Source organism: Heterodontus francisci, chromosome 7 (genome assembly GCF_036365525.1).
Source record: "Heterodontus francisci isolate sHetFra1 chromosome 7, sHetFra1.hap1, whole genome shotgun sequence".
NCBI lineage: Eukaryota > Metazoa > Chordata > Chondrichthyes > Heterodontiformes > Heterodontidae > Heterodontus > Heterodontus francisci.
This window is the reverse complement of record NC_090377.1, coordinates 17,397,939-17,418,287: the sequence shown is the minus strand read 5'-3', so window position 1 is coordinate 17,418,287 and position 20,349 is coordinate 17,397,939. Positions and strand designations below refer to the sequence as shown.

At 44.4% G+C, this 20,349-nt stretch overlaps 1 protein-coding gene across 7 annotated transcripts in view; it reads right to left on the bottom strand.

Annotated features, from left to right (window-relative positions):
* Nucleotides 1–225: 225 nt before the first annotated feature.
* Nucleotides 226–20,349, bottom strand: part of LOC137371879 (myc box-dependent-interacting protein 1) — a 164,888-nt gene continuing 144,764 nt past the window's right edge. For all 7 annotated transcript variants that reach the window (XM_068034853.1, XM_068034856.1, XM_068034859.1 and 4 more), the window contains 5 exons: nucleotides 18,981–19,052; nucleotides 11,448–11,513; nucleotides 8,021–8,137; nucleotides 5,060–5,161; nucleotides 226–2,758 (listed from right to left, as the gene is read on the bottom strand). In XM_068034853.1, the coding sequence (XP_067890954.1) occupies nucleotides 2,651–2,758; nucleotides 5,060–5,161; nucleotides 8,021–8,137; nucleotides 11,448–11,513; nucleotides 18,981–19,052 (465 nt within the window). In that variant the 3' untranslated portion in view covers nucleotides 226–2,650. The remainder of the gene's footprint in view (nucleotides 2,759–5,059; nucleotides 5,162–8,020; nucleotides 8,138–11,447; nucleotides 11,514–18,980; nucleotides 19,053–20,349) is intronic.

Sequence of the window (20,349 nt, the reverse complement as noted above, 5' to 3'; positions counted from 1 at the left end):
ACAGTGACAACACTTCAAAAGTACATCATTTGGTAGTCAAGCACTGAGATTGCAAGTGGCACTACGATAAAGGCAAGTTCTTCTTTCCTGCCCCGCTTCTATTTTCTTCAAGATATCCATCTCATGGCCTGGATGGTAAAGCCATTTCGCCAGAGATCTGTGAAATATTTTCCAAACAAACTATCTTTAGAGCCAAGGAAAAAAAAATTTAAAAAAAAACAAGCGACCAGAAGACCAGTTTTATTTTTGTGCACTGGCTATAAACAAAGCAATTCCAACTGCATTGCATACATCACTGGCGAGGAGCGATTTCACAGATCTGCAGTACCAGACAGAAATGAACAGCGACTGCTTGTGACTGAAGAACATGCTTAAAACATTGGATGCTAGCGGAAGACACCATGAAATAATTCAGCAACAGAAAGTTTTCAATTAACCAACTGATGTTGCAGTATTGGGAATTTCACCATAATTTTTAAATAATGCAATACTGAAACAAACCACTTCAAAAATGATCAGACTACTGGGAAACTATATTATATATTTACATACACTCATACTGATGGCAGCAATGACTCACATATCAAACATAAGACCCGAGCCAAGTAGTATACAGATGGCTAGCTTAAAAACCCCTGATTGCATGGTCAACTAATCTCACTCAAGAATAATACATGGTCGCAGGGTTTACAATAATTAAAATACTGCTAAGTCAAAAGGTCCTCACAGTTGGCGACTTACCTGCAGAGGTTACAACAGCATTTAAAATAAACTAAAAGATGATCAACATCTTAATTCAGACTGCTTGCAATGATCAGGGTAGGTTTGCCATTATGTTGACAAAAATCTGAATAGGGCTGATGGGTGCATTTGGCATCAGTTGTCCCTGGGGTAGGGGGCAAGGGGTAGATTGGTAGGGACAAGGGGTAGAATAAAAGTGCAGGCAAGAGTTCCCAATCGAGATTGTTACCCCATGACCCCTGCTGGAAAGTGCATATGTAGGGGCATCAAGGAAAGACTCGATCAGCTCCATCATGTTCATCTGCCCCCTTCCACTGTTCCAAACATAAATGAAAATCCTGCAGTCCCTCACCATCAAGGTTCACTTACAATGGGCCTCTTGGCCAGATTCCACAGGGATTGTGGGAACCATCGCACACTGTACCTCCACAAAGAAGTGGGGACACAAAAAAAAAAAAGAGCGAGAGCGACACAAATGCATAAAGAATACCATGCCTCAAGAATGGAGTGATGGGGGCATTAATGCTCCATGTGAAACACATATTGCAGTCAGAGTTAGAGAACCAGCCAATTTTTCAAACTTAATTGAAGACAAATTAGTCACGACATAGACTAAATGGATAATGCGATTTGGTTTCAACAGGCATAGGGTTGCCAATCATCCAGGACTGTTCTGGAGGCTCCAGGAATTGAAGATTAATCTCTTGACAATCCAGGAGAAAAATAACTTTCTTTCAACACTTGTTTTAGTTATAAAAATTGTTGGGGTTGAGAAGGAAAAGGCTGTTTAAGCGACAGTCAAGAATAATCCAAATCGAGTAACTAAGAGTGGTGGGGGTTGGGGCAGTTGGAGGGAGTTCATGTGATGAAACTTGCAGGAATACATTCAACCCGAGTTGGCAAACTCTATCCAAACAGTAGCTGCAAAATATTCTTACCACTGTGAGCTCGCAAAGAGAACCACCACCACCACACCCCCCACCCCACCCTGTCCGGCCACCACCCACCCAAAAGCTACAACGAAACAACGAAAAACAAGTCTGAACACGAGATGACACAATAGCAACAATCAGACTATCTGCCCTGTAGCACAGAATGGAGGACAATGGAAGGTCATGACTGCCTTCTATTCTCTAGTACAGGAACCTGTCTTCGACACTCACTCAATATTTATTTTATAGATTCATTTACTCTCCAGAGATGGAAAGAATAATTGTGAAAATAGTGAACTGTTGAAAAATCAGAGGACATCCCTTTCTAGAAATTATTGCACAAATGTAAATAAGGTAGGAACACCGGAAAAGAAATCCAATGTAGTTTGAGTGTAAAATAGCTTCATGTAATTCAGTTCCCAACTGCACCCCTCCCCCATCCCAATCCCACTCCAACTAAGCCAACTTGACCAAATGATCTCTAGCTTTAAACTGGCCATTTTCTAAAGGTCATACATGACTGCATTGCACTAAATGACACTGCAGAGTAAAAATTACCTGTTGAAACATTTGGAAGGTAGGCTCGAAGACCCCTAAAAGCAACACCAGTAGCTTTAAAATCAGCTGAGCTTCTCCCACCTCTAACTTGGACATGACATAATACCTTAGATATGTTTGACTTGCCTTTACACTCAAATTGCCACAACAGAATTTCATGCACCAATGTAAAAACAAGAGTAAATTGCCGCTTTAATTTTAGAACTGCTTGAACCTGGGACCAGCTGCACTTTATAAACATTCAAAGCACCATAACCAGAATTGGTAAACATGAATCACATTGAATGTTTCACATTTACAATGGCAACTTCTGCATTCGGGCAAGAGCGAGTGTATTTGAGAAAAATGCTCTGGTGTGGGTCTTCCGTCTCCAGGCCCCATGAGCCTCCTCCCTCCTTGTTGGCCTCCTGTTTAAAACATTATTGAACACGCTCTGTAAAGTTTTCTGGGAACACACTTTTAATGGACTTCAGATCTTTCCGCTGGATCCAGTCACTCTCCTTGATGCCCATGAGCCAGCCCTCATCCTGTGGGGAAAGAAACAATTGCAAATAAAGTGGACCAGCGTTAGCAAAAACTAGCCTTGCCACCTCCACTGATGTGGAGCTCAAATTCCATTTGGTAAAAAGCATTAGGCTCGTCACTCAAGGTACAAGATTCAAGCCATTTATCATCAAGCTTGGGAGTTTTTAAAAAAAGATAAGTAAAATGGATTTTGGAACTCAAGTAATCTGTACCCTGCTAGTTTAGGCTACTTGAGAAAGATGGCAAGCCCAAGATTGCTCAGGAACATGGGAATATATCAAGACTAGGCGACATCAACCTTCTGACTAAACCCAAGTTAAAAGTATATGGATTTAAATAGAACTGTTATAAAAGGACTTCTAAAAGTAATTCATTGGATGTGAAGTGCTTTGGGAAGTGTAGTCACTGCTGTAATGTAGGAAGTGTGGAGGCTAATTTGCACACAGCAAGGTCCTACAAAGATCAAAATTAGATAAATGGGCAGATAATACATTTTAAAACAGAATAATGTTGATTGAGGGATAAAGTGTTATCCAGGAGACCAGGGAAGACTCCCCTATTCTTCAGAACAGCAGCTTGGGATCTTTCACATCCACCCGAGGGAAGGCAGGGCATTGGTTTAAGGTCTCATCTGAAAGGTGAGATCTCAGCACTCCCTTAGTACCGAGTGCATTAACCTAGATTTTGTGCTCCAGGCACTACCTTCTCATACCCTTAAATCATATTCCTTGCCAATTCCAGCTGCTCCTTAATTGAAGACTGCAAAATAAGAACACTGATCTTACAGGATCCAATTATAAAATTTGGGTTTGTAAACATATCTCCACACAAATACAATTCCCATTCCCTCCTCAGCTCCTGAATCAGCAGTTCAAATGAATTTTAACAATTTCTTTCCTACAGAAATTCTGCCTCTGAATCTTACACCAAAGGCATCATTAAGAGTGCAAAAGCAAACTAGTGCAGATACTGGAAATCTGAAATAAAAGCAGTAAAATGTGGGAAACATTCAGCAGGTCTGGCAGCATCAGTGAAGACAGAAACAGTGTTAATGTTTCAGGTCAATGACCTTTCATCATGACCGTTCATCAGAACGGTCACTGACCTGAAATATTAATTCTGTTTCTGATCACAAATGCTGCCAGACCTGCTAAGCATTTGCTGCATTTTCTATTTTTATATCGTTGAGAATAAGTTTTCTTTCGTCTCAATTGATGCAAATTTTTCACCTTTCAATTGCTCTGTGCTGATACAGAAATGTTTACATTGTGGGTGGGTTAAGGTTACTATGCAAAGTGGAGAAGTTTACAATTTGCAAGGGAAGGAATAGAAAAGTTGCTGGGTGCCCATGGCATTGCCGAAGGATTTTGAAGAGTACTTTGAAAGAGAAAGCAAGAATAAGCTGAAGGAGCAGGCACTAATGCTGGAGCAGTAACAAGGATTAGACTGGCGGCAAGAGTTCAGGGTGTGCATAGAGATTATGCGTAGCTGCAGTGGATTACTGAAGTACAGAGGAAGATTAGAAAGCAAGGACAAGGATCTTCAAAGTCCACTTGAAGCTTGGGTAGCTCAAAGATAAGGCAGAGAGGATTGTGGGAATTTGCACAGAGGACAACTTGTCGAAACTCAGGATATTGCAGCCCAAGTGCCAAAAGGAGAATAGGACTCAATTTGACTGTTGAAGATGCTATAGCTAGTAATATTAATTACTGAATTTCATTTTTTTTTTTAAAAAAAAGATAAGCATCTGTACATCTCCACTAACACAAATGCCTTTTCTCAAACGGAGACAAGCATTCTTACCTTAGAATCAAAAAGGTTCTAATTTCAAGCCCCGATACTGGAGCACAAAATCCAGGCCGACACTCCAATGCAATGCCAGAGGCACAGTCTTTCAGATATGTTTAACCGAGGCTCCATTTGTCCTCACAGGTGGACGTAAAAGACCCCACGGCACTAATTTTGAAGAGCAGGAAAGATCTCCCTGGTGACCTTGCAAATATTTATCCCTCAACCAACATAAAAAAAACCATTATCTGGTCATTACGACAATGTTGTTTATGTGGGTTTGCTGTACACAGATTGGCTGCTGTGTTTCCTACATTACAACAGTGTCTACACTTAATGTATTGCACTGGCTGTAAACCACTTTGCAAAATGCAGAGGTCAAAAAGGTTCTGTATAAATGGAAGTCTCTCTCTCCTCCCCATCACTGAACATGATCCCGGGACCGACTGAAATCTTGAAGTTTTAGTTGCATCAGAGGTACTTAAAATGAAAAAAAAAGAGACAAAACTGCTCACCTGTTCCTCTGGGTTTTCATGGGCAACAACAAAAACAACATCGCCTGCTTTAAGGTTTAGTTCATCACTGTCCGTTGCGTTGTAATCATGGAGAGCCCGAACCTGCCACAACAGTGGAAAGTGTTAGCTGAACCATGCATCACACTCAATTCACTAAGAGTTTCTAACCTTTTTATTTCTACGAAGATCCATTCACTTAACCCAACAGCCAATTCACCTCAATTCCAAAGGCTAGAATTGTCTGACTTTGTGGCTCAGCAGCTTGAGTCTAGATTAACCAAAAACCAAGGTAATTCTTCAGGTGGAGGGTTTAGGAAAGGAATTCCAATGCTTAGGGACCAAGCTGAAGGCACAGCTACCAATGATGGAGCAAAGAAAACCAAGGATGTGCGAGAGACCAGAAGCAGAGGAGTGGAGAGAAATCTCAGATTTGCAGGTTAGAAATAAGGAAAGGTGGGCAGCAAGAGGATTTGGGGGAAATTTGAAAACAATGACATTAACATTAAAACTGAGGTGCTGGGGAACAGGAGCCAAGTACATAGCATTCCAAGTTGCAACATTAGTTTCAAGAGACCATAAATACACACTCGATCCACCCTTCCTTCCACCTCCCCAATCCTTCGCCCCACTCAGGCAACTTTCTCAACACCAGCCAAGATCAGAGTTAACAAATCCAACTACAGCTCAAGACCAGTGTAAAAACGGAGGGTTCTACCATGCTTAGAAGGTAGTAAAAATCAGGTAGCTTATATTTCCTGAGCATGTGAGACAGAGAGAGGCCAGTGTTTGATGTGACTGCCGCTTCATCACCTGAAAAGCACCCACGATCACCGATTGCTGGAGGGCCCAAACAGCAATTCTTGCTTGCCAACCGAACCCACGAAGACCAGGCAACTCTTCTGTACTCGTCGCTTTGTCTCATTTCAATTTCACCAGTGTGCAACGAAAGAGTTTCTGGCCCCATTTTGGTTTATTGATTCATTTGGGGTATTGTGGGCATCACTGGCTAGACCAGCATTTAGTGCCCATCCCTAATGGCCCTTGAGAAGGTGGTGGTGAGCGGCCTTCTTGAACTGCTGCAGTCCTTGGGGTGTAGGTACACCAACAGTGCTGTTAGAAAGAGTGTTCCAGGATTTTGACCCAGTGACAGTGAAGGAACAATATAGTTCCAAGTCAGAATGACGTGTTGCTTGGAGGGAACATGCAGGTGGTAATGTTCCCATGCATCTGCTGTCCTTGTCCTTCTAAGTGGTAGAGGTCGCGGGTTTGGAAGGTGCTGTCGAAGGAGCCTTGGTGAGTTGCTGTAGTGCATCTTATAGATGGTACACACTGCAGCCACTGCGCGTTGGTGGTGGAGGGAATGAATGTTGTAGGTGTTGAACGGGGTACCAATCAAGCGGGCTGCTTTGTCCTGGGTGGTGTTGAGCTTCTCGAATGTTGTTGAAGTTGCACTTGTCCAGGCAAATGGAGAGTATTCCATCACACTCCTGACTTGTGCCTTATAGATGATGGGCAGGCTTTGGGGAGTCAGGTGGTGGGTTATGCACCACAGAATTCCCAGCACCTGCCCTGCTCTTGTAGCCACAACATTTATTTGGCTGGTCCAGTTCAGGTTCTGGTCGATGGTGGGGGAACGCAGCAATGGCAATGCCACTGAACATCCAGGGGGGCCGGTTAGACTCTCACCCGTGAGAGTGAAAATCATTGCCTGGCACTTAAGTGGTAATAGCATTTGCACCACACATCAGCCCAGCCTGGATGCTGCCCAAGTATTTCTGCATGTGGGCATCAGCTGCTTCAGTATCTGAGGAGCCGCGAATGGTGCTGAACATTGTGCAGTCATCAGCGAACATCCCCACTTCTAATCTTATGATGGAATGGTCATTGATGAAGCAGCTGAAGATGGTTGGACCGAGAACACTACCGAGGAACTCTTGCAGTGATGTCCTGGGACTGAGATGATTGACCTCCAACAACCACAACCATCTTCCTTTGTGCCAGGTACGACTCCAACCAGTGGAGAATTTTCCCCAATTTGCATAGAGTACAATTTCCAGAATGTTGTCAGGTCCCATAGCCTTTACAGTATCCAGTGCCTTCAGCCATTTCTTGATATCACGTTGAGTGAATCGCATTGGCTGAAAACTGGCAGCAGTAATGCTGGGGACCTCAGGAGGGGGAGAGAGAGATGGATCATCCACTCAGTACTTCTTCCTGAAGATGGATGCAAATGTTTCAGCCTGGTCTTTTGCCTGGTGCGCTGGGCTCCTCCATCATTGAGGATGGGGATATGTGTGGAGCCCCCTCTACCTGTCAGGCAGTTGCTTAATTGTCCATCATCATTCACAACTTGACGTGGCAGGACTGCAGAGCTAAGATCGGATCCATTGGTTGTGCGATTGCTTAGCCTCGTCTATTGCATGCTGCTTCCACTGTTTGGCATTTAAGTAGTTTGGTGTTGTAGTTTCACCAGGTTGACGCCTCATTTTGAGGTATGCCTGGTGCTGCTCCTGGCATGCCCTCCTGTGCTCTTCATTGAACCAGGGTTGGTCCCCTGGCTTGTTGATAATGGCAGAGTGGAGGATATGCCAGGCCACAAGGTTACGGTTTGTGGTAAAGTACAATTCTGCTGCTGCTGATGGTCCGCAGCAACTCATGGATGCCCATTTTTGAGTTGCTAGATCTGTTTGAAAGCTGTTCCATTTAGAACAGTAGTGCCACACCCTCAGTGCGAAGACAGGACTTCATCCCCACACGGACTGTGTGTGGTCACTCCTACCAATTCTGTCATGGACAGATGCATCTGTGACAGGTAGAGTGGTGAGGACGAGGTCAGGTAGGGTTTTTTCCTCTTGTTGGTTCCTTCACCACCTGCCACAGACCAGTAACCTAATAAAGAGGAATAAAATTAAGTACTAGCCGCTTCAATGCATTTTTATCAAAACAAAACTTGACACCCACCTTAAACTGAAATCCAGGGGGCATTTCAATCTCTTCAGAAGGGACTGTATCATATACAGCTCCATTGGTGGTTGCTGGAAGGGTCTCCGTTACCACAGCTGGCAAAGTATCCTTAGACTTAAAGATAAAAAGGCAGTGCTTAGTGTTCTGTAAACTTCAGCACCAGTGAAATAGTGTTGAAAAACTAAAATACATACTCAGCTACTCCAACCTGCATGTATATTGCACCTTTAATGTAGCATATTGTGCCTAGGCACTCTATTGGATTTACCAAATAAAATTTGACAAGAGTTACATCAGGAGATACTGGAACACATGATCAAAAGCTTGGTCAAAGAGGTAGCTTTTTAAAAAGGAGCATCTTAAAGGAGGGGGGTTTAAGGGAGATCATACCAGAGCTTCCGGCCTCAGCAGCTGAAGGCACGGCCTCCAAAAGGTGGAGCAATTAAAAATCAGGGATGCGCAAGAGGCCAGAGTTGGAGCAGCGCAGAGATTGGAGTGCTGTGGGGCTGGAGAAGGTTACAGATCAGGAGCGTGCAAGGCAAGAAAACTGAAAACCAGGATGAGAACTTTTAAATGGAGACACTGCAGGCCAGGAGCCAATTTAGACAGCAAGCACAGGGTGATGAGCGAACAGGACTTGGCACAAGTTAGGATACGGGTAGGAGTGTTTAAGGGGTTTATTTACCCTCACCGCAGGTCAGGAGGTAGTGGGCTTAAACCCCACTTCAGCAGCTGAGCACATAAACTGGGCTGACGCATCAACATGGAGAGGAATGCTACCACATCTTGGATGAGATGTTAAACCGACACCCAGTCTACCTGTTCAAGTGGGTGTTAAAAATTTCCATAGCACTATTCCAAGAAAAGCAGGGGAGTTCTCCTGGTATGCTAGTCACTGATCCCTCAAACCACTCAACCTGCACCAAATCAGATTAACCAGGCCTGCATCTCATTCTGTTCTTGGAACTTGCTGTGTGCAAAATGAATGCCACACTTGCCTACAAAATGACACTTCAAAAAGTAAAATGGGGCGCAAAGCTCAGACATCCTGAGGATGTGAAAGGTGCAATATAAATCCAGGTTTTCCCCCCTTAAATGTGCCCTTCAAGGAGAGGAAGGCTGTGAGATGGAGGGGTTTAAGGAGGGAATTCCAAAACATAGGGCCTAGACCAATAAAAACATGGCCACCAGTGGTGGGGCAAAGAGAATACCTGGTGCAAATGAGGCCAGGCAGAGGAATGCATGACTTTCAGAGCATTGTAGGACTGGGTGTGAGTGGAGGTGGGGGGGGGGGGGGGGGGGGGTGGGTAGCGGAGAGAAGAAAAACAGCGAGAGCTTTGAGGAATTTAAACACTTTTTAAATTTGATGCATTTTGGAGACCAGGAGGCAAATGTAGATCAATCAGCACTGTTTGCACCCTCCTTGTATGGTTCAGTGTCTCTTATTCTGTCAGATGTCAGCAGACCCACTATTTCTTGGAATGAGGAACTGAAGGAAATTATTAGCAAAAAGGTTGTATTGGAGAAATTAAATGGGGCTGAAGGTTGGCAAGTTCCCAGGACCTGATATTCTACATTCCAGAGTGTTGAAAGAGGTAGCTATGGAGATAGTGGATGCATTGATCATCTTCCAAAAGCAAATAGATTCTGGAGCGGTTCCTGCAGATGGCAAGGTAGCAAATGTCACCCCACTATTTAAGAAGGGAGGGAGAGAACACAGGGAACTACAGACCTGTTAGCCTTACATCAAAAGTAGGGAAAATGTTAGAATCTATTCTAAAGGATGTGATAAATGGACACTTGGATAATAATGATCTGATTGGGCATAGTCACATGGATTTATGAATGGGAAATCATGTTTGACAAACCTGTTGGGAGTTTTTTTTTGAGGATGTCATTAAGAGAATTGGAATTGGTGGATGTAGTATACTTGGATTTTCAGAAGGCTTTTGATAAAGTCCCCCACAGGAGGTTGGGTAGCAAAATTAAAGCAAGTGGGATAGGAGGTAATATACTGGCATGGATTAAGGATTGCTTAACAGGCAGAAAGCAGAGAGTATGAATAAACGGGTCATTCTTGCATTGGCAGGCTGTGACTAGTGGGGTACCGCAAGGATGAATGCTTGGGCCCCAGCGGTTCACAATATATATCAATAATTTGGATATGGGGACCAAATGTAATATTTCCAAGTTCGTAGATGACTCAAAACTAGGTGGGAGTGCGTGTGTTATGAGAAAGATGCAAAGCAGATTTGGACAGGCTTCAAGAACGTGGCAGATGGAATACAATGTGGAAAAATGAGAGTTTATCCATTTTGGTAGGAGGAACAGATGTGCCGATTACTTCGTAAATGGCAAGAGATTAGAAAGTGTAGATGTACAAAAGGGACCTGGGTGCTCGTCAATAAGTCACTGAAAGCTAACATGCAGGTGCAGCAAGCAATTAAGAAGGCTAATAGTAAGTTAGCCTTTATCGCAAGAGGATTGGAGTACAGGAGTAGTGAAGTCTTGCATCAATTGTATAGAACCTTGGTTAGACCGGACCCGGAGTACTCTGTAGCTTTGGTCCCTTTACCTTAGAGAGGATATTATTGCCATAGAGGCAGTACAATGAAGGTTCACTAAACTGTTCCCGGGATGGCAGGACTGTCCTATGGAGAGAGATTGGGGAAACTGGGCCTGCATTAGAGTTTCGAAGAACGAGAGGTGATCTCATTGAAACCTACAAAACACTGAAAGGGTCGATGCAGCTATGATGTTTCCCCTAGTTGAGGGGTCTAGAACCAGGGGACAATTTCAAAATAAGGGGGAAGCCACTCAGGACAGAGATGGAGGAGAAATTTCTTTACTCAGAGGGTTATGAATCTTTGGAATTCTGTTTAAAGTACAGATTGACAGATTTTTAAATACCAAGACATAAAGGGATATGGGGATAGCGTGGGAAAAAAGGCACTGAACTGGATGATCAGCCATGATTGTACTGAATGGCGCAGCAGGCTCGATGGGCTGAATGGCCTACTCCTGTTCCTATATCTTTCCAGCATTTCCTGTTTTTAGCTTTTGCACTGCTCAATTCCCAGGACAGAAGAAAGTCCAAAGACAGCAGCAGTGTGGGACTAATCACTGGGCAAGATTTAGTACAGCTGCTCTTAATGGCAGAGGAACGACAGACAAGCAGAAGACCACCAGCTGGGTTGAGCAAGCTACAAGTTTGACCTGCAACTTCATATCAATTCATTCCAATTCCCTGGAAATGTAGCTGGTTTATTTAGTGCAAGTATAAGGATTACAGACCCAAGGCAGGTAGACAGAGCTGAGATACATATCAGCCATGTTGTAATTGAGACTCAGGTGACTGAATGGCCTGCTCCTGCACCTAGGTTAAATTACTGTCTTGGTAAAACAGTGAACTAATTCCCCTTACCTTAGCAATGTCAGCTCCAGTTTCATCGTCCATGATTTCATTCTTTGGTTCTGGTTGTCCCTCTGACTGAAATTCAGGAAAATACTGATTAGATGGAAGACTATCTTCTAAGTGGTGGATAAATGATACAAATCCTATATCTATAAACAAAGTTTTAATGCTTTAGTTACAGAAGTTCTCTTTTTAAATGTAAGTGTTTCTTGGTCTATTGGCCATCTGGTTGTTTCAAAACGTCTGCCAGAAAGTAAACTCATCAGTTTGCACTGAAATCATATGGACCAGGGAGGTCACAGACTTTCTTATTCAGTGCTGAGGCCAGGATACCAACTCTCCAACTGGCCTCAAAATGCTCAGGCTAGGGAGGGGGAGCTCCTGATTAAAGGCCTGTTATCCGACCCAAACCTGACAACGTGTCGGGTTGGGGTCAGCTTGAGCCCCCCTTCTGGATCCAGTTTTAGGGCTCGGGTCAAGCCAGGCCGGGTCCAGGTCGGGCCGGACACACGGTAAGTGCTCTGCTGGTAAGTATCGAAATTTAAAAAAAACTCACCCAAGCTGGGAGTCCGGGACAAAACTGAGTCAGCGCAGCGAGTGAGTCAAGTTACTGTGACATCATCACACATGCACTGCAGCTTCCTGGAGGTTCAGAGTCAGAAGGTAAGTAAAGGGATGGTCGGGCCGGGGCAAAATCGGAGGGACTCGGACCAGGTCAGGCTCAGGTCCGCTGTAGTTTAGTCAGGTTCTTTTTTCCGACCTTAGCAGGCCTTTACTCCTGATAACTGTGGTTCAGTGAGTTAGCACTCCCACCTGTGATTCAGAAGATCACAGGTTCAAGACCCACTCCAGAGACTGGGGCACAATCTAGGCTGACACTCCAAAGGAGTGCTGCACGGTCAGAGGTGCTGTCTTTTCAACGAAACATTAAACCAAGGCCCTGTCTGCCCACTCAGGTGGACGTTAAAGATCCCATAACACTATTAAGAGGAACAGTGTAGTTCACTCCAGTTGGTTGAGTAATATCCATTCCTTAACCAATAATTAAAAGATTTAGTCATTTCTCATTTTTAATGGAGAACTTGCTGTGCACAAACTGGCTGCCATCTCAACAACAGTACCTACACTCCTAAAGTAGCTCATTAGATGTAAAAACACTTTGGGACATCCAGAGGTCATGAAAAGTGCTTATATGAACATGTTTTCTTTCTATCCAGTAAATCCTGCAATAAACTGTAGTGTGTTTATGGACAGCAAGGCTTTCAAAGAGCCAGCACAGGCATGATGGACAGAATGGCCTCCGTCTGTACTACAAAATTCAATGATCAATCTCAACTAATACTGCGCAGAGCGGATTAGCCTGCCAGCACTTGAACATACTTAGGTACTGGACTGCACGATATTAAACACAACCTTCAGTGCAAGATGGGAGAGAATTAAAATTCCCTTCATGTCTGGGCACTTTCTAAAATACTAAGCATCAGTGGCTGCCTTGGGAATTAATTCATCTGGAATTGTAAGTCATTGTTTTAGCAAGACTCAGTTGATTTATTTATTTTTATTATAATAGTCTTCTAAAGTTTTAAACTTAAAGAGTTTAGTCATGGCAGGAAGGCGGAGAGCCATGGTTTGCTCCTCTTGCTGCATGTGGGATTCCGGGAACATTTCCAGTCCCCGGGACCAGCATGTGCGTAGCAAGTGTCCAGCTGCAGCTCCTGGAAGCTCGGGTTTCACAGCTGGAACGGCAGCTGGAAACACTGTGGAGCATCCATGAGTCTGAGAGCATCGTGGATAGCACGTATAGAGAGGTGGTCACACTGCAGCTACTTGAGGAAGGAAGGGAATGGGTGACCACCAGGCAGTCCAAAAGAAACAGGCAGGTAGTTCAGGAATCCCCTGGAGTCCCACTTGCAAATCGGTATTCCTTTTTGGAGGCGGATTCCTCCAGGGAGTGCGGACAGAGCCAAGCTTCTGGCACCACAAGCAGCCTGTCTGCACAGGAAGGGGGAAAAGGGAGAAAGAGCAATAGTAATAGGGGATTCTACAGTCAGGGGAACAGATAGGTGCTACTGTGGCCGTCAACATGACTCCAGGATGGTGTGTTGCCTCCCTAGTGCCAGGGTCTGGGATGTCACTGAACGGCTGCAGGGCATCCTGAAGGGGGAGGGTGATAAGGCAGAGGTCATGGTACATGTTGGTACCAATGACAGAGGTAGAAAGAGGGATGAGGTCTTGCATTAAGAATTCAGGGAGTTAGGCAGTAGACTAAAAAGCAGGACCTCTTGGGTTGCAATCTCCGGATTACTCCCAGTGCCACATGCTTGTGAGTATAGAAATAGGAGAATAGCACAGATGAATGCGTGGCTTAAGAGTTGGTGCAGGAGGGAGGGTTTTAGATACCTGGACCACTGGAACCATTTCTGCGGAAGGTGGGACCTGTACAAGCGGGACAGACTACATCTCAACCAGAGGGGGACTAACATCCTTGCTGGCGGGTTTGCTAGTGCTGTTGGGAGGCGTTTAAATTAATTTGGCAGGGGGAGGGGATGCAGACTTCTAGTAGAATAGGGACACAGCTAAACACAGGAAAGCAAACAAGTCAGGAGAGAATACAGCAGAAGTAAGTTTCAAGAGAGTAAGACCAGGATGGATGGCCTCTAATGCCAGGAGTATTACAGGTAAAACGGATGAGTTAAGGGCAAGGAATGACATGTGGAATTGTGATATAGTAGCCATCATGAAGACATGGTTGAGGGAGGGGCAGGATTGGCAGCTTAATATCCCGGGATATAGAATCTTCAGGCGAGACAGAGGAGGAGGTAAAAGAGGAAGGGGCATTGCAATATTAGTTAAGGAGTCAGTTACTGCAGTAAGGAGAGATGATATCTTGGAGGGGGCATCAAATAAACTCTACCCATAAAGCTTCAGGAATAAAAAAGGGACAGTCACATTGCTAGGTGTTTATTATAGATCCCCAGATAGTCAGTCAGCAGGAAATTGAAGAGCAAATATGTGCGCAATTCGCAGGTGTGTAAAAATAATAATGAGGTGATTTCAACTTTCCCAACATTAATTGGGATAGTCATCGTGTTAAGAGCTTCGATGGAGTGGAGTTCTTAATGTATACAGGAGAACTTTTTAGCTCAATGTAGAGGATCCAACAAGGGAGGGTGCAGTGCTGGAGCTAATTCTGAGGAATGAAGCCAGACAGGTGGTTGATGTGTTGGTGGGGGCGCATTTTGGTGATAGCGACCACAACCTGGTACAATTTAAGCTTGTTATGGAGAAAGAAATAGACAAGTTGCAGAAAAAGGTTTTGGATTGGGGGAGAGCAAATTTTAGTAAAATAAGGCAGGATCTGGCCTAGGTAGACTGGAAAGAGCTACTTGTCAGGAAATCTACAGATGAGCAGTGGGGGGCATTCTAAGAGGAAATGGGGAGGGTACAGGCCCAACATGTCCCCTCTAGGGTAATAGGTAGGAACAACAAGCACAGAGAACCATGGATGACCAGAAACATTCAGGGTACGATGAGTAGGAAAAGAGGCTTTTAGCAAATACAAGGACAGCAAATCAACGGAAGCATTAGTGGAATATAGAAAGCGTAGGATGGAGCTTAAGAAAGCAACTAGGAGAGCAAAGAGGGGATATGAGAAAGCTCTGGCTGGTAAAAGTAGGGAAAATCCCAAGATATTCTATAAGTATATCAATGGGAAGAGGATAACCAGGGAAAGAGTAGGACCCATTAGGGACCAAGGGAGAAATCTGTGGGTGGTGCCAGAGGACATTGGTATGGTGTTGAACGAATACTTCACATCTGACCCAAGAGAATGAGGATGTAGATATGGAACTGAGAGAGAGAGACTGTGAGGATCTTGAGCAAATTGTCATAGGGAGTGACAAGGTAGAGGGTTTTGGCAGGCTTAAAAGTGGACAAATTTTCAGGTCCGGATGATTGGTGTCCCAGGATGCTGTGGGAGGCGAGGGTGGAGATTGCAGGGGCTCTGACCCAAATTTTTAATTTCTCTCCGGCCACGGGGGAGGTGCCAGAGGACTGGAGAACAGCTAATATGGTCCCACTATTTAAGAAAGGTTGTAGAGATAAGCCAGGGAACTATAGACCAGTGAGTCTCACGTCAGTGGCAGAGAAACTATTGGAGAAAATTCTGAAAGAGAGAATCTATCTCCACTTGGACAGGCAAAATTTGATTAGGAATAGTCAGCATGGCTTTGTCAGAGGGAGATCATGCATAACAAATTTGATTGAATTTTTTGAGCATGTGACCAGGTGCGTAGATGAGGGTAGTTTTTGTTTTTAGTTCATTCATGGGATGTAGGAGTCACTGGCCAGGCCAGCATTTATTGCCCATCCCTAATTGCCCTGGGGAAGGTGGTGGTGAGCTGCCTTCCTGAACCACTGCAGTCCATTTGGGGTAGGTATACCCACAGTGTTGTTAGGAAGGGAGTTCCAGGATTTTGACCCAGCGACAGTAAAAGGAACGGCGATATAGTTCCAAGTCAGGATGGTGTGTGACTTGGAGGGGAACTTGCAGGTGGTGGCGTTCCCATGTATTTGCTGCCCTTGTCCTTCTAGTTGGTAGAGGTCACAGGTTTGGAAGGTGCTGTCCAAGGAGCCTTGGTGCAGTGCATCTTGTAGATGGTACACACTGCTTTCACTGAGTCAGTGATGGAGGGAGTGAATGTTTGTAGATGGGGTGCCAATCAAGCGGGCTGCATTGTCCTGGATGGTGGTGTCGAGCTTAGAGTGTTGTTAGAGCTGCACCCATCCAGGCAAGTGGAGAGTATTCCATCACACTCCTGACTTGTGCCTTTTAGATGGTGGACAGGCTTTGAGGAGTCAGGTGGTGAGTTACTCGCCTCAGGATTCCTCGCCTCTCACCTACCCTTGTAGCCATGGTATTTATATGGCTACTCCAGTTCAGTTTCTGGTCAATGGTAGCCCCTAGGATGTTGATAGTAGGGGATTCAGCGATGGTAATGCCATTGAATGTCAAAGGGAGACGGTTAGATTGTCTCTTGTTGGAGATGGTCATTGCCTGGCACTTGTGTGGTGCGAATATTACTTGCCACTTATCAGCCCAAGCCTGGATATTGTCCAGGTCTTGCTGTATTTCTACACGGACTGTCAGTATCTGAGGAGTCACGAATGGTGAACATTATGCAATCAGCAGCGAACATCCCCACTTCTGACCTTATGATTGAAGGAAGATCAGGTAGTGCAGTTGATGTCATTTACATGGATTTCAGCAAAGCCTTTGACAAGGTCCCACATGGAAGACTTATCAAGAAAGCAAATGTACATGGGATACAGGGTAACTTGATAAGGTGGACTCAAAATTGGCTTAGCTATAGGAGACAGAGAGTGATGACAGATGGCTGTTTTAGTGACTGGATGCCAGTGTCCAGTGGCATACCACAGGGATCTGTGCTGGGTCCCCTATTGTTTGTCATTCATATAAACAACTTAGATGACTATATGGGGGGTAGGATCAGTAAGTTCGCGGATGACAAAGATTGGCCGAGTGGTTAACAGTGAGGTTGAGTGTCTTGGGTTACAGGAAGATATACACGGGATGGTCAAATGGGCAGATGAGTGGCAGATGGAATCTAAGCCTGAAAAGTGTGAGGTGATACACTTTGGAAGGAGTAATGTGACATGGAAGTATTCAATGAATGGCCTGACACTGGGAAGTCCCGAGGAACAAAGGGGCCTTGGCGTGCTTGTCCATAGATCTCTGAAGGCAGAAGGGCAGGTTAATAGGGTGGTGAAAAAGGCATATGGGAACACTTGCCTTTATCAATCGAGGCATAGATTACAAAAGCAGGGAGGTCAGTTGGAGTTGTATAGAACTTTGGTAAGGCCACAGCTGGAGTACTGCGTGCAATTCTGGTCGCCACATTATTGGAAGGATGTGATTGCACTGGAGGGGGTGCAGAGACAATTCACCAGGATGTTGCCTGGGATGGAACATTTAAGCTATGAAGAGAGGTTGGATAGGCTTGGGCTGTTTTCGCTGGAGCAGAGAAGACTGAGGGGTAACCTGATCGAGGTGTACAAGATTATGAGGGGCATGGACAGGGTGGAAAGGAAACAGCCCCTTAGTTGAAGGGTCAGTTACGAGGGGACACACGTTTAAGGTGAGGGGCAGGAGGTTTAAGGGGGATTTGAGGAAGAAATTTTTATACCCAGAGGGTGGCGACTGTCTGGAATGCCCTGCCTGGGAGGGTGGTAGAGGCGGGTTGCCTCACATCCTTTAAGAAGTACCTGGATGAGCACTTGGCACGTCATAACATTCAAGGCTATGGGCCAAGTGCTGGCAAATGGGATTAGGTAGACAGGCCAGGTGTCTTTAATGCATCGGTGCAGACTCGATGGGCCGAAGGGCCTCTTCTGCACTATTATTCTGTGATTCTGGTGAATCATGAGTTAACAGTAGTGCTGTAATTGGTGGGGGGAAATGGTGGAAAGTGGTGGGGGAAATGGTGGAGTGGGGTGGGAACTGGAAGATCTGTCCTCAAAAGCCAGCCTTCAGAAAGGTTCTCCATCTGATAGAAGGAATAATCCCACAACCTTCTAATTTCCTTGCATTGAACACATCTGTCCCTCAGCATCTATCCTTCTTGGCTATGTTCATCTCATCAGCAACTTCAAAAAGTGCTGCCTTCTAAGCAACCCTCTGCTTGGCTGCCAAAACAATTTAAAAAAAACTCAGTCAATATTATGGTCTCTGCTTTCTACTCAACATTAACTGACATTATAGAAACATAGAAAATAGGAGCAGTAGGCCATTCGGCCCTTCGAGCCTGCTCCACCATTCATTATGAACATGGCTGATCATCCAACTCAGTAACCAGTTCCTGCTTTCTCCCCATATCCTTTCTTCAGAAGAAAGAACTATATCTAATTCCTTCTTGAAAACAAACAATGTTTTGGCTTCAACTGCTTTCTGTGGTAGCGAATTCCACAGGCTCACCACTCTCTGGGTGAAGAAATTTCTCCTCATCTCAGTCCTGAAAGGTTTTCCCCGTATCCTTAGACTATGACCCCTGGTTCGGGACTCCCCCACCATCGGGAACATCCTTCCTGCATCTACCCTGTCAAGTCTTGTTAGAATTTTATAGGTTTCTACGAGATCTCCAGCGAATATAATCCCAACCGACTCAATCGCTCCTCATACGTCAGACCCGCCATCCCGGGAATCATAATAAATGTCACTAATCCGTAATGGGCTAACGCAGATCCAGTGCCTGCAAGGAGGGCTGTCAAGCACTATAGGCTTTGGTTAGCTAGATCGAGTCAACTCATGATTACAAGGATGATCAAATTAAACGCTTCATAGGTCATTCACCACAAAAAGTCATTCTTCGAGTCGCTCGCCTTACTCAACCCTCAGAGGAAAAAACCCAAGGGGGTTACGATAATAGAAGCAACAAAGTCAAGCACAAAACCAAATAATTAGTTAACAGTCGCAAGATCCACCCCCACACTATCAGACCAATTTTTAAAAATCCCGGTTCCTACAGCAACAGATCCAGCTTTGTCTTCAGCTCCTTTCTCTGCAACTTCACTGCTGACAGTTCCTTGTCCCACTGCCTGCGAGAGAATAACATGTAAAAATTTAGTCAAAGGAATGATCCCTCAATTAAAACTCAGCACACTGACACACTGCAATCAGTTAAGGTCAATGCTATGTAAAGCCTCAAAAGTACCATTAAATCGGGAACAGCTTGCATACTTCCATCTTTTACTTTGTCTATCTGCACTAGGCCTAAGCATTAAAAAGTAACAAGTCATTTAACACGGTCATCTAAAATGCTTTTACAGCAAGAGTATTTTCTGGACATAGCAATATGGAAAATCCCCATAGTAAAAATAAAAATTCAAGCTTTAAAAAAAAAGTCACAGCATTCCATGGACAAGATTAAGATACTTATGGACAATGAAAGTCTAGGAAGATTAAGCCAAAAGACAATATCTGGGCTAGTTTTAGGGGAAATGGTATTAAAGTGTTCATTGTAGAGTTCAAAAAAACCTGAAGAAAATTATGGATGAAGATGATCAAAATCATCCCAAGGTCTTTTTCACTGCAACATCCAACTGGTTCTCAAACAATTCCTGGATTCTCTCAGGAATCTATGCACAGAATGTTCTGCTATCGCTCTGTTTCAACTGCTGGCCCCTTATCGGATTCCAATTTCGTGGATTTACCTTTTCCATACTATTTGCAATTTTGTTTATCCAAGTAAACCAGGCTTTCATTAAGGAGTGAAGAGCCCAGATGTCTCTAGCCTGTCATTACAGGCATCACAAGACTGGGAACATCCTGGCAAATATTCTCTGCAATTCCTCCAATGTTTGAATATTTCCTTTGTGTGTCTCAGTGAACAGAACCAGACAACACTCAAACTTCTTGCACTGACCCAGAAGTCTGCAACATATTCTAAAATGCTAACCATTAGGGTATGCTTTATACTGGCACAATATCTAACTACATCCATTTACAAGCCAAACCTCATCCTTGATCTCAACATATCCTGGAGTTGGGGCAAGTGATTTCAGTCACACTGGAACTATTGCCACCTCCAGGATACACAAATTGATGGCACTTGGGACAAAACTCACAGCCCATGTCACATGTAGAAGTTTGCCAGATCCATTGCACCAAAAAAAAAACACTCAATTTAACCATAGCCTGGATGGTTTGCAACCTCAAGTCACATGATTACTGTATCTCCAGGCTCCAAATAGCAGCCAAATCTGCAGACCCTCCCCCACATCCCCCAAAAATCAGATGAAATGGGCATTTTCCTTTCACAAGCAAGGCTGGCTATCTCAGGTTAAAATTTGAGCAAATATCAAAAGCTCATATAAATGGCACGTATGCTGAACC